This window comes from Ursus arctos, unplaced genomic scaffold (assembly GCF_023065955.2).
Source record: "Ursus arctos isolate Adak ecotype North America unplaced genomic scaffold, UrsArc2.0 scaffold_2, whole genome shotgun sequence".
NCBI classification, from domain to species: domain Eukaryota; kingdom Metazoa; phylum Chordata; class Mammalia; order Carnivora; family Ursidae; genus Ursus; species Ursus arctos.
The window spans coordinates 89,779,968-89,793,081 of NW_026622874.1; the positions used below are offsets into that span (position 1 = coordinate 89,779,968).

Sequence of the window (13,114 nt, forward strand, 5' to 3'; positions counted from 1 at the left end):
GCTCCTCAGCCTTGATAAGTTCCACGGTCTTATCGTCAGGTTCACTTATTCTTCCTGTTCAAATCTGCCCTTGAATCCCTCTAGTGAATTTTTCATTTCCATTATTATACTTTTCAGCTCCAGAATTTCTTTTTGGTTTCTTTTTAGGCTTCTTAGCTCTTTTATTATTCCGCGTTGTTCACACATTGTTTTGTTGATTTTCTCCACATCTTCCTTTAGTTCTTTGAGCACCTTTAGGACCATGTTTTTAAGGTCTGTCTAATATATCTGCCAGAAAGTATTTTTCAGGAACAGGTTCTGTTGAATTATTTTTTCCCCTTCAAATAGGACATACTTTCCTGTGTCTTTGTATGCCTTGTGGCATTTGAACCTAGTCATGTGGTAACTCTGGAAATCAGATTCTCCCCCTTCTACAGGGTTTGCTGTTTTTTTTTGTTATTGTTTTTGTTTTATTGAGTTTTGTAGGCTCCCTGTAAGGATCAGGCCGAGGTGTAAACTTAATGTCTAAAGTCTTTTCTGAGCCTTTCCCTGGGCATGCGTAGTAACTTTCTGTTTTTCCCTGAATGTTCCACTGTATTTGAATATACTAGTCTTTAATGTCTGGTTCCTGAAAGGGTGACAGTGTAAAGTGAAGGGGGATAAAAATAGGTAGAGGCCCTTATGATGATCTCTTGGAAGTCAGCTGGAGGGGTAAGGCCTTGCAAAAATGGGGGGTGGTGATGCAACAACATTGGCTGTACGCCTCTTTGTACCTCTGTGATCAGAAGCTGCAGTTAGCAGTCAGAGCATAGGTCCTCAGTATTTTGCAGGATAGGGTCCTTTTTGCCCACCCTAGCCACCACAAACGGTGTGCAAGCTGCCCCAGGAACATGTGCACAGGTGTCTTAGCCTGCTGTGCTAAGAGCTGAAATTAACCGTTCAGGCCTTTTCCTGGAAGTTGCAACCCTTCAGCTGACTTGAGTTTCAGAATAGTTATATTAGACAGATTCTGCCGGTGCAGTTGTCCAGGTGGGGAGACTGATTCCTGGTGGGTCTTCCTCCTCCATGTTCCCCAAATTCATCTCCTGTTTGTACTTTTTTAACAGTTTAATCAGTTGGAATTTATTTTGCTCTAGAGTAGGAAAGAAATATCTAAGTCAGTGGTCAGTAGACTTTTTCTTAAAGGGACAGATAGTGACTTTTTAACACCTGTGGGGCATACGCTCTATGTGGCAGCTTCTCACCTCTGCCATAGCACAAAGCAGCCATGGACAATAAGTGAACAAATGTGGGTGACAGTGTTCCAGCGGAGCTTTACTTGTGGAAACAGGCAGCAGACTCGTTTTGCCCCATAGGCTGCAGTTCATTGACCTCTGCATTGAATTCTCCATCCTCTGTCAAAAATTGGAGTCTGAACTTTTACCCACTTGCAGGCTAGCAGGTTAGCTGGCCACCGTGTCATGGATGCTGGCAGAAGGCACGGATGGTTTATTATCATAAGAGCTCTAGCCAGAATATCATTATTTACTCTGGTTCCTGAGCCCCCAGCGCTCAGGGAGCAGCTCTGGAAGGGCCAGGTAACATCTGTATGTATGTTATAGGACAGGAACCCCAAGTTTAGGGAAAATGGAGCTCTTAGAGTTAACAGTAGTCCTGCCTGACCTTTGTCCTAGAGGGACATCTCCTTATTAAACTGGACAGTAAACATACATATCATTTGCTCCGAGACACTCTGTCTTCTAAGGCTATTCACTATACAAACCTTTTTGAAAAGATAGTCTAGAATAAAGGCAGTCAGTGCTGCTTACGTGACATTCAGAGAGAGAGAGACCCATGGAGATCTGTCTCCCCTCAACCCATCTCCATTCCTTCCCCAGCACTCCGACCCCCAAATTGATGTACGCAGGGCCTGCCTGGTGATGGTGTCTTGCATTCATTCAGTGTGGCTGTGCTGGGCTGCAGTTTTATTTTCTCAGGCTCTCATTTGCGTGTAGGCCAAGAATTCATGGATTCATGAGTTTGAGGCTATCTATAACTTTTCCCCCTGGATTTATAACATAGATTTAATTCTAAGTGTGTATTACTCTCAGGTCTTTTCCTTTTCCTCCCTGGTTATTTACTAATTTTCAGATGTGAGAGTGCTTCCTTTCAAAATGTGTTGTCTGAGGATTTATGGTGTGGACAAGGGGGCATAAACCCCTTTCTCCCTGTTCCTTCCTACTATGCACAACTCTGAACCCTGGAAAACACAAGAGGCACCAGATGAGAACTTTGAAAGGTGGTAAGAGGAAGGCTAACTGGTTTGGGACCCTAGGAGTAGAGGAAAGATAGGGCAGTAGTAGGATGTTTTATATCTCCCCGCCTAAAGAAGAAGGCAACTCGGACCCCGTGTTTCCTGATCCTTAATTTAGCAACAGAAAGCACCTAAGGGGGTGCCTGGGTGGCACAGCGGTTAAGCCTCTGCCTTCAGCTCAGGGCGTGATCCCGGAGTTATGGGATCGAGCCCCACATCAGGCTCCTCCGCTATGAGCCTGCTTCTTCTTCTCCCACTCCCCCTGCTTGTGTTCCCTCTCTCACTGGCTGTCTCTATCTGTGTCAAATAAATAAATAAAAATCTTTAAAAAAAAAAAAAGAAAACCACCTAAGGAGGCTCATTTGTTCCCAGTATGGGATGAGAGTCCCTTCAGCAGGATCAGGCAAGCCCAGTATCACTGCCAAGGGAATCGGTTGGGATCCCCACGGACAGTAAGCAACTAGGACAAGTAGTCTCCTTCCCTGCTGGACCTGAAATTCCCCTCTCCTGTCAGGAGATACCAGGGTGGCCAGGAGAACGTGGAAAGAGAGAGATCCTTTCCCACCATCTACTTTTCCAACAAGTGACCTGACTTATGAAATGCTCTCCATCCCTGCTGGGCCTGAGGGTTCCCTTCCCAGCTGACAGATACCATGGTGGCTGAGTGGTACTGGCAAGAGGGATCTGTGGGCATTCGGTCCAGCTGGGGAAGCCTCTTTGTCCCTGTGCCCTGAGACTCCCCTGTCCCACTCAATTACTGGGGCTGTTAGGGGCAGTCAGCCAGAGGCACTTTGCCACACAAGTAGCCTACCCTGGGAGGCCTGCTGGCATGACACCGTCCTCCTCCACTGAGAGACCCCCCAGGGAGCCATCCTAGAGAAACCCCTTTTTCTAACAGCAGAGACCAGTGGGAGCCCAAGCAAATTACAGTGCAAAGGTTCTGAAAATTAAACTGCCATTGGAATCGTAGCACACAAAGTGGTCCCGGACCTGCGTGCTCAACCGAAACAAAGTGACTGCCTGTTAGAATAGGAGAATTAAATAAGATCTCGAGTACCCTATCATAGTAGATGGAATGTCTAGGATGCAGTAAAAATCACCTGTCGTGCCAAGAGCCAAGAAGATCACAGCTTGAACAGAAAAAGGTGATGAACTGATACCAACACCAATGAATCCGATGATGGAAAAATCTGACAAGGATTTTAAAGCAGCTGTCATAAAAATGCTTCAGCAATCAGTTACAAATTCTCTCGAAACAAATGAAAAAATAAAAAATCGTGGCAGAGAAATGAAAGTTGTAAAAAGAACCAAGGGGGAATTATAAAATTGAAGAATACAGTAACAAATAAAAAAAGCTAAACTGTGAATGGGCTCAGTAGTAGAGTGGAGATGACGTAGGATAGAATCGGGGCCTTACCATATCAGCAGTATGATCTGTAAATAGGATAGCTTGATAGGATTTACCTGGTCTGAACAACAGAGCAAACCCCAAATGGGACAAAACCAAAGAAATCCACATCATGATGCCTTAGAATTAATGACCTGGAAAGTAAAGAAAGAAAAGATCTTGAAAGGTGCTAGAGAAAAATGATGTATTAACATTAATTTAAATCAGGTTTCTCATCTGAAATCCTGGAGGCCAGAAGGACGTGGTACACATTTTTCAAATGTTGAAAGAAAATACCTGATGACCATTAATTCTGTATCTGGCAAAACTGTCCTTCCAGAATGAAGATTAAATAAAGACATACATGAAAGAGAACAAAGAATTTGTTGTTTGCTGATCTGCCCTTAAAAATTGGCTTCTAATGAAATAGTGAAAGAAAGATTATTGGAGCACAAGAAAGTCAGGAAGAATGACGGAAAGCTCAGAAATATGGGTATGTGCAGGAGATGATCATTTTCCTCACGATTCTTAGAAATCATTTGATGATTGAAACAAAAATTAAAATACTATGTAATACTCAGGGCAATGATATTTAATTTACAAGAGGAAAAGTTAAAGGGAATGGAAGTGATGTTTCCACACTTCACTTGAGGTGTAAAATGTTAATACTAGCAGACTCGGAGAGTCATGTATATATATGTAAGTATACGTGTGTATACAGCATATACATAAGTCCTGCATATATGTAAGACTCAGAGTAACTACTACAAAAACTATACAAAGAGCCGCCAACAACTACGAAAAACGTTTACAAAGGGGTACACTAGAAGAAAAAAACCCCACAAGATAAATGAAGTTGGAATACTGAAAATCTTTAAGTAACCTGCAGGAAATTAAGAGTAATGAGTATGAGAATGAGAGGAAACAAGCAGGAAATGAGTAATAAAGTAGCAGAACTGAAGACTAATGTATTAGTGATTGCTTCAAATGTAAATATTCTAAAGATTTTATTTATTTGAGAGAGGGCGAGAGAGAGCACAAGCAGGCAGAGCTGTAGGCAGGAGGAAATAGAGAAGCAGGCTCCCCGCTGAGCAGGGAGCCTAATGTGGGGCTCTATCCCAGGACCCCGGGATCATTTTTTTTTTTTAATTTTAATAATGATTTTTTATTATATTATGTTAGTCACCATGCAGTACATCCCCGGTTTTCGATGTAAGGCTCGATGATTCATTAGTTGTGTATAACACCCAGTGCACCATGCAATATGTGCCCTCCTTACTACCCATCACCGGTCTATCCCATTCCCCCACCCCCCTCCCCTCTGTAGCCCTCAGTTTGTTTCTCATAGTCCATAGTCTCTCATGTTTCATTCCCCCTTCTGATTACCCCCCTTTCTTTATCCCTTTCTTCCCCTACTGATCATTCTAGTTCTTATGTTCCATAGATGAGAGAAATCATATGATAGTTGTCTTTCTCTGCTTGACTTATTTCACTTAGCATTATCTCCTCCAGTGCCGTCCATGTTGTAGCAAATGTTGAGAACTCGTTCTTTCTGATTGCTGAGTAATATTCCATTGTATATATGGACCACAACTTCTTAATCCAGTCATCTGTTGCAGGGCATCTTGGCTCCTTCCACGATTTAGCTATTGTGGACATTGCTGCTATGAACATTGGGGTGCATATGGCCCTTCTCTTCACTACGTCTGTATCTTTGGAGGACCCCGGGATCATGACCTGAGCCAAAGGCACACGCTTAACCTCCTGAGCCACCCAGGTGCCCCTCAAGTGTAAATATTCTAAATATACCAATCGAATGATAGATAATTGGCAGAGTGGGTAAAAAAAAAATAGGACCCCGAAATATGATATTGATAAGAAACTCACTTCAAATTCAGTGACATGGGTAGGTTGAGTAAAGTTATAGAAAGATACATGCCAAGCCAACAATAACCCAAAGACCAGGATTGCCTATATCAGTATCAGATTAAGTAGACCTCAGAGTGGGGAAACATACTAGAGACAGAGAATGACTTTTCATAATGATAAAAGGATAATCCACACTAAATGAGTATACATCAAACATTGGAGGCTCAAAACTGACATAGTCGAATGGAAAAATCTTAAAAAATAAAAATTCACAGTTATAGTTGGGAACCTTTTTTTTTTTTAAGAGCACACATGCGAGTGGGGGAGGGGCAGAGGGAGAGAAGAGAGTCTCAAGCAGACTCCCTGATGAGTGCAGAGCCTGACACGGGGCTCGATCTCATGACCCTGAGATGAAGACCTGAGCCGGAACCAAGAGTCAGCCGCTTAACCAACTGAGCCACCCAGGCGCCCCTATAGTTGGGGACTTTGAAACCCCTTTCAGTCTCTGCTAAAACTACTTGATTAAAAATCACAAGGATATAGAAAATCTGAGTAACACAATTAACTACTAGGATCTGATTGACAGATATAGAACATATTACCCAGCAACAGCTGAATACATATGTTTCCGAGTACCTGTGGAACATTGACAAAGACAGACCATGTCCTTGGCCACAGAACAAATCTCAGTGGATTTACAAGACCTGAAATCATAATATTGTTCTCTGACCATAATGGAATCAAGCTAGAAATTAATGATAGAAACAAAAGGAAAATCTCTAACTGCGTGGAAATTAAACAACGCATTTTTTAATAAGCCCTGGGTCATAGGAGAAGTCTCAGATGAAATGAAGAAATACATACAACTGAATGACAGTAAAAATAAACTGTATGTGGGATGTAACTCCAGCAGTGCTCAGAGGGAAATTTACAGCAATAAATGCTTACATTAGAAATGAGGAAAGATGGCGAGTCAGAAATCAATGAAAATCTAAATGAGTGTGAATGTAAATGAACATCTAAATGTAAATCTAAGTAAATGTTGATGGATTAGAAGACACAATATGGTCAACTGTCAGTTTTCCCCAAATTGATCCTGTACATTTAATGCAATTCCTACTCAAATCCCTGTAAGGTTTTTGTAGAAATAGACAAACGTATTCTAAAATTTGTAAGGAACGGTCCTGGCCCTAAAATAGATTAAACGGTGTTGAGGAAGAAGAATAAGATGGGAGGAATCATATACCCTGATATTATAGCTTACTCCCATTGCTCCAGTAATCAAAACAGTGTGGTACTGGTGGAGAGACGGATTAGCCCCGTAGACCGCTAGAACAGAATAGAGATCCCAGAAATAAACCCACATACATGCCTAACTGATTTTTTACAAAGGTGCAAAAGCAACTCCTTGGAGGAAGGATAACCTTTCCAACAAATGGTTCTGGGGCAATTAGACATCCAGGACACCACCACCACCACCGCACCACACACACCACCACCACCACCACCGCACCACACACACCACCACCACCACCGCGCCACACACACCACCACCACCACCGCGCCACACACACCAAAAGTACATTCACACGCACACACACACTCAAAAAGTTTTTTTTTTTTTAAACTTCACGTCTTACCTAAAAATTAACTGAAAATGGATCATGAGCTAAAGTAAACTAAAGTAAAACTGAGAGAAACGTGGCATCCCTCTTCTCACATGCCTCTGTCCCTTTATCCTTTTTGCCCTTCGGTATTCACTTTGGACAGCACCCCTCTGGGAAGTTCTCACTGGTCCTGCAGGGCTGGCTGGCTTAGTTATCTATCTCAAGGGCTCTAGTCACACCGTGATGGACATTTGGCTTTTCTCTGCTTGCCCAGCATCTGGGCCTTTTCATGTTTGGGGAAGTCCCTGTTAAATCAGCTTTGTTTAGCACAAGGGCCCCCTGTCTGCTACAGAAGCCAAGGAGGAGACATACTGTTTCCTGGTGTCACCTGCTGGCAGTGTGGGTGTAATGGTATCATTTAGGATTGTCACTGCCTTTGCCTGAGATTTTGAGTATGGAATGAGTGATGGAAATGACCTGGGACATGCAGACCTCGTTGTTGGGCTCATGGCAGCAGCATCTGCTTTTCAGGGGTGGTGCTGGTGATGGTATCTAGAGAGTGATGGCATCTACAGTAGATGGGTTCTGAGGGATTGAGGGCTGGTCCTGCTGCCAGCCGGCCTTCATTCCTGCCTTTGTAAAGATTCTATGAGTTGTGGGGTCCTTTCAATAAATCCTTTTTCTTTTTAGCCAGAGGCAGTTTCTATTGCTTGCAAAAGAATCTTGAATGATTCAAATACCCTATCATAAAATAGTATTGCACATTTTGCCTGTTTACTTGTTGTTTCCTCATACTAGATCGTGGTTGGGGGCTCTGTCTTATTCCTTCTTGTACATTCAACACACAACGTGCTTGAGGTATATTACCTTCTCAGTAAATAATGAAATGTTCAGGTCTTCAGCTTTGTTTCTCCATTGGCATGATATTTTGTGGCAGTTTCCCTGTGACTTTGACATTTAGAGGGCTTTTATTTTTAGTTTTCAGTGCTGTTTGCAAGATTTGAATGTTTTGTTTGCCTTTTGGATATTTTATTGGGAACTTGAAAGAGAAATTGTAGTTACCTTGAACAGTATTTTTTTTTTCTTCCCTCCTTATTTTTCTTAATGGAAGTACCAAGTGAGATGGACAAGGGAACCTTTTTTATCAGGGCAAAAATTAAGACTTTGTGATCAACCAACATAGTAATCAAGCTGGTAGATTTTTTTGAATTTTCTTTCATTGTATATTATAATGTTAGCACAGTGATATATATTACACACAATTACACACACACACACACACACGCTCATTGTGTCTCCTCGTTTGTTCCTGTTGTTAATTCCATCATATGTCAGTCTCAGTGGAGATGAATCAACATCTCACTTATCTTGGATGACTCTGTTTTGTCCCTCTAGTGGGGAATGTCTTTGACTGCACGTCCTTAGCACTCTTCTCCTTTTCTCCACTAATATGAGCCCAGTCACCATGACCTTATTTGCATAGCTTCCCCCCAGAGTTCACTCTTACTGAAATCAAGCCTGTCTTTTTTTTTTTTTTTAAGATTTTATTTATTTATTCGACAGAGATAGAGACAGCCAGCGAGAGAGGGAACACAAGCAGGGGGAGTGGGAGAGGAAGAAGCAGGCTCCTAGCGGAGGAGCCTGATGTGGGGCTCGATCCCATGACGCCGGGATCACGCCCTGAGCCGAAGGCAGACGCTTAACCGCTGTGCCACCCAGGCGCCCCATGAAATCAAGCCTGTCTTGCAGGGTTTCTGCGTGGATCTTTCTGATGAGAAAGATAATATCTTGTGATTCCAACCCTAAGTTGATCTGCACTATTTCTTCAAGTTATTCATTCTTACTACACTCACTGTGGTTTTATGACTCACATATTAAATAGTGTCCTTTTTGGGAAAAGTCTGTTTTCTACATTCATGCTGCTTGTCCCCTTAACGTTCTCAGTGTATTCAAGTTCTTCCCTTCAGCTGACGTAGACTGTGCTCCAGGATGCGTTCCCTTACCCACCCTCCCTTATTCAAAGCAGGGATACCCTTTTGTGTGAGTGCTGCTCCCCTCTTCTTGGAGCCTATCTTACCTATCCCTTGATATTATATATTATTGTACTAATATTATTTGAGGCAGTTGAATGGATTTGAAAATGAAAGCGTCAGTGGTCTTCTCTATAGAGCTTTCAGAGTTAATGAATCACAGGTTTATTTCGTTGGGTTTTAGAAAACTTAAAGGACCATCAGAACCCAGAGCACCATCAAAACACTATAATGTTAATTTTCCACATCATGCAGATACCAGTAAGGGTATTTATGGTTATGAAATGCACATTTTTTTCCCTAAAAATGATGTCTTGGTGTTTTGTTTCCTTGCCTTGAGGATTTTATTCAGATGATCATTTGTTTTTTTTTTTTTTTACTTTCACAGTCGATGCTCCGAGGAAGAGGAGGTTGCTATAAACATACATTCTATGGCATTGAAAGCCATCGTTGCATGGAAACTACCCCGAGCTTGGCTTGTGCAAATAAATGTGTCTTCTGTTGGCGGTAAGTAAAAATGAATGGCTGTGGTGACCAAATATGTAACTGTCTGTAATAATCAGTTTCTGTTCAGCGTTGCACTCAAATTTACCTAAAGCTCTGCTGTTTCTATAATTAACCCCCCTTTTCATTCCTAATATATTTATGCATTTAGTTGTTTTTCTTTGATCAGTTTTATTGGGGGTTAGCCAAAATTATTTTTTTTTAAGATGTAGATTTTAGCTTCATGAATCCTCTGTACTATATCTTTGTTTTCTTTTTCAATAATCTACTACTGTTGGTTTTTTTTTTTACTCCCTGTTCTTTTCTAACTTAGACTGTTAACTCATTAATATTCAGTCTTCAATAAGTGTTTAATCAGAAATTTTCGTGTAGTACTTCTTCAGCTACATTCCATAGATTTTGATTAGTTAATTATTTTTTAAATATTTTTTTATTTGAATATAGTTGACATACATGGTAGTTTGAGGTGTGCAACATAGATTCAACAAGTTTATGCCTTACGCTGTGCTCACCACGAGTATAGCTCTCATCTGTTACCATACCACACTATTACAATACACTTGACTGTATTCCCTGTTCTCTACCTTTTATTCTTTTTTTTTTTTTTAAGATTTTATTTATTTATTCAACAGAGATAGAGACAGCCAGCGAGAGAGGGAACACGAGCAGGGGGAGTGGGAGAGGAAGAAGCAGGCTCATAGCAGAAGAGCCTGATGTGGGGCTCGATCCCATAACGCCAGGATCACGCCCTGAGCCGAAGGCAGACGCTTAACCGCTGTGCCACCCAGGCGCCCCTCTACCTTTTATTCTTATGATATATATTCATTTGGGAACTGGAAGCCTCTGTTTCTCACTCCCCTTCACCCATTTTGCCCATCTCCCATCCCTTTCCCCTTCTGGTAACCATCAATTTTCTGTATTTATAGTTCTGATTCTCTTTGTTTCTTTGTTCATTCATTTGTTTTGTTTTTATATTACACATGTAAGTGAAATCATATGGTATATTTGTCTGTGTCTGTCTTATTTCACGTAGCATAATACCCTCTAGGTCCATCCGAGTTGTCACACATGGCAATGTGTCTCATTCTTTTTTATGGCTGAGTAGTAATCCAACGTACATATGTACCACGTCTTCTTTATCCATTCATCTATTAGTGGACACTTGGGCTGCTTCCAAATCATGGTTATTATAAATAATGCTGCAATAAATAGCAGTACGTATATCTTTTTGTTTTCTTTGGGTAGATAACCAGTAGTGTTGGGTCATATGGTAATTATGTTTATAATTTTTTGAGTAACCTCCATACTGTTTTTCACTGTGGCTGTACCAACTTATATTCCCATCAACTGAGCACAAAGGGTTCTTTTTCTCCATATCCTTGCCAACACTTGTTATTTCTTGTCTTTTGTTCTAGCTGTTCTGACAGGTGTTAGGTAATGTCTGTTGTGGTTTTGATTTGCATTTCCTTGATGATTGGTGATGTTGAACATCTTTTCATGTGTCTGTTGGCCATCTGTATGTCTTCTTTCGAAAAATGTCTGTTCAGGTCCTTTGCCCATTTTAAATCAGATTATTTACTTTCTGGTGTTGAGTTATATGAGTTCCTTATATATTTTGGATATTAACCCCTTACCAGACACACCAGTCTCTTCTTTTCTCCCTGTCCTCTGACAGTTACTTTTTAATTTCCTCTTTTGCTCTTTGGCTCATTCCTTGCCTGATGAATTCTGATTTTGTCTTTGGCTTGCTTTTATTGCTCTGTGTTACAATGGTAGGAGAAGTAAACCATCTCTATGGCTTCATTAAATACCTGTAGTTTGATATCTCTATATTCTTGTTTGTTGTTTGTTTTGGTTTTTTTAAAGAGAGAACTCGTGAGCTGGGGGAGGGTGTGGGGAGGGAGCAGAGGGAAAGGGAGAGAGAGAATCTTAAGCAGGCTCCACACCCAGTGCAGAGCCAGTTGCAGGGCTCTGTCTCACAAGCCTGAGATCTTGACTTAAGCCAAAATCAAGAGTTGGATGCTTAACTGACTGAGCCACCCAGGTGCCCCAAAGACGTTTATAATCTTTGTCTCTAGCCTTAGTCTCCCTTCTGAGTTTTCATCCTCTGTTTGCAGTTGCCTTTTGGATGTATTCTCTCAGATGATCCACAGGTACTTTAAGCTCAATTTGTCCACAGTGGAATTTATTATGCTCTCTGTTAACCTCTTCCTCCTATTTTGGTAATGGCACCATTAGCTATCTGAAAGGCTCTTCTTTCTCTAACTCACTGTATCCATTTCATTGATTTTTCTCTGATGTTTTTCTGTTCTCAAGTTTCATTTGTTTCTATTCTGATCTTTATTATATACTTCCTTTTGCCGCCTTGAGCTTAGTTTGCTTCTCATTTTCTAATATTTTATATTGTATAGGTAGGTTGTTGATTTTTTTAAATGTGTTTACAGCTATAAATTTCTGAGCACTGTTTTAGCTACATTCCATTCATCTCTAGTATTTTGTCATTTCCCTGTGTTTTTTTCTTTGATCCAGTGGTTGTTTAAAAGTGTTGTTTAATTTCCATATATTTGTTGATTTTTCAGTTTTCCTTCTGTTCTTCATTTCTGCTTTTATTCCATTGTAGTTGAAGAAAATATTTTGTATGATTTCAGTCTTTTAAAATTTATTGACACTTGTTTTATGGCCTAACAAAGGGTACATCCTAGAAAATGTTCTGTATACAATTGAAAACGTGTATATTGATTTTTTTGGGTGTATTGTTTTGCATATGTCATAGGTATTATTGGTTTATCATATTGTTCAACTGCACTGTTTCTTTATTGATCTTCTGCCTAGTTCTGTCCATTATTTAAAATGTGGTTTTTGAATTTTATGATTATTAATGTAGAACTGTATTTTTCTCTTAGCTTATAAATTTTTGTTACATATATTTTGGTGCTCTTTTATTAAGTATGCATATGCTTATAATTGTTAACATCTTCTTGATGGATTGACCTGTCTATCAATATATAATGTTCTTCTTTGTCTTTTCTAATGGTTTTTGACTTAAAGTCTGTTTTGAGTATAGCTACCTCAGCTCCCGTTTGGTTACTATTTGCTTTAAATGTTGTTTTTCTTCCTTTCACTTCTATTTGTGTCTTCCGATCTAAGTGAATCTCTTAAGCAGCATATTGTTGGATTTTTTTTTAATCCATTCTGCCAATCTCTGGCTTTTAATTTAGGTAATTTAATCCATTCACATTTTGCTCTTTGTTTTTATAAGTTTTATATCATTTGTTTTGCACACTTTATCACTGCCTTCTTTTGTATTTGATATTTTGTTATGTACAATTCGACTCCATTGTTTCCCTTTCTATACATTTTTTAGTTATTTTCTTCATGGTTATTCCTCTGGGGATTAAAACTAACCTCTTAAACTTACAGCCTCTACATTTAATTTTCTTCATTT

The 13,114-nt window shown here is 40.3% G+C and overlaps 1 protein-coding gene across 4 annotated transcripts in view; it reads left to right on the forward strand.

The window, feature by feature from the left end:
• Positions 1-13,114, forward strand: part of LOC113267757 (S-adenosyl-L-methionine-dependent tRNA 4-demethylwyosine synthase TYW1) — a 226,705-nt gene that overhangs the window by 61,173 nt on the left and 152,418 nt on the right. For 3 of the 4 annotated variants that reach the window (XR_008960331.1, XR_007191247.2, XM_026515934.4), the window contains exon 10: positions 9,554-9,672. Coding sequence is in view for 2 of the 4 variants with exons in the window: in XM_026515934.4 (XP_026371719.3) it covers positions 9,554-9,672 (119 nt within the window). In the remaining 2 variants the exon portion in view is untranslated. Of the gene's footprint in view, positions 1-9,128; positions 9,176-9,553; positions 9,673-13,114 lie in introns of those variants that run through there. The other variant, XM_057314970.1, reaches the window with a different exon arrangement.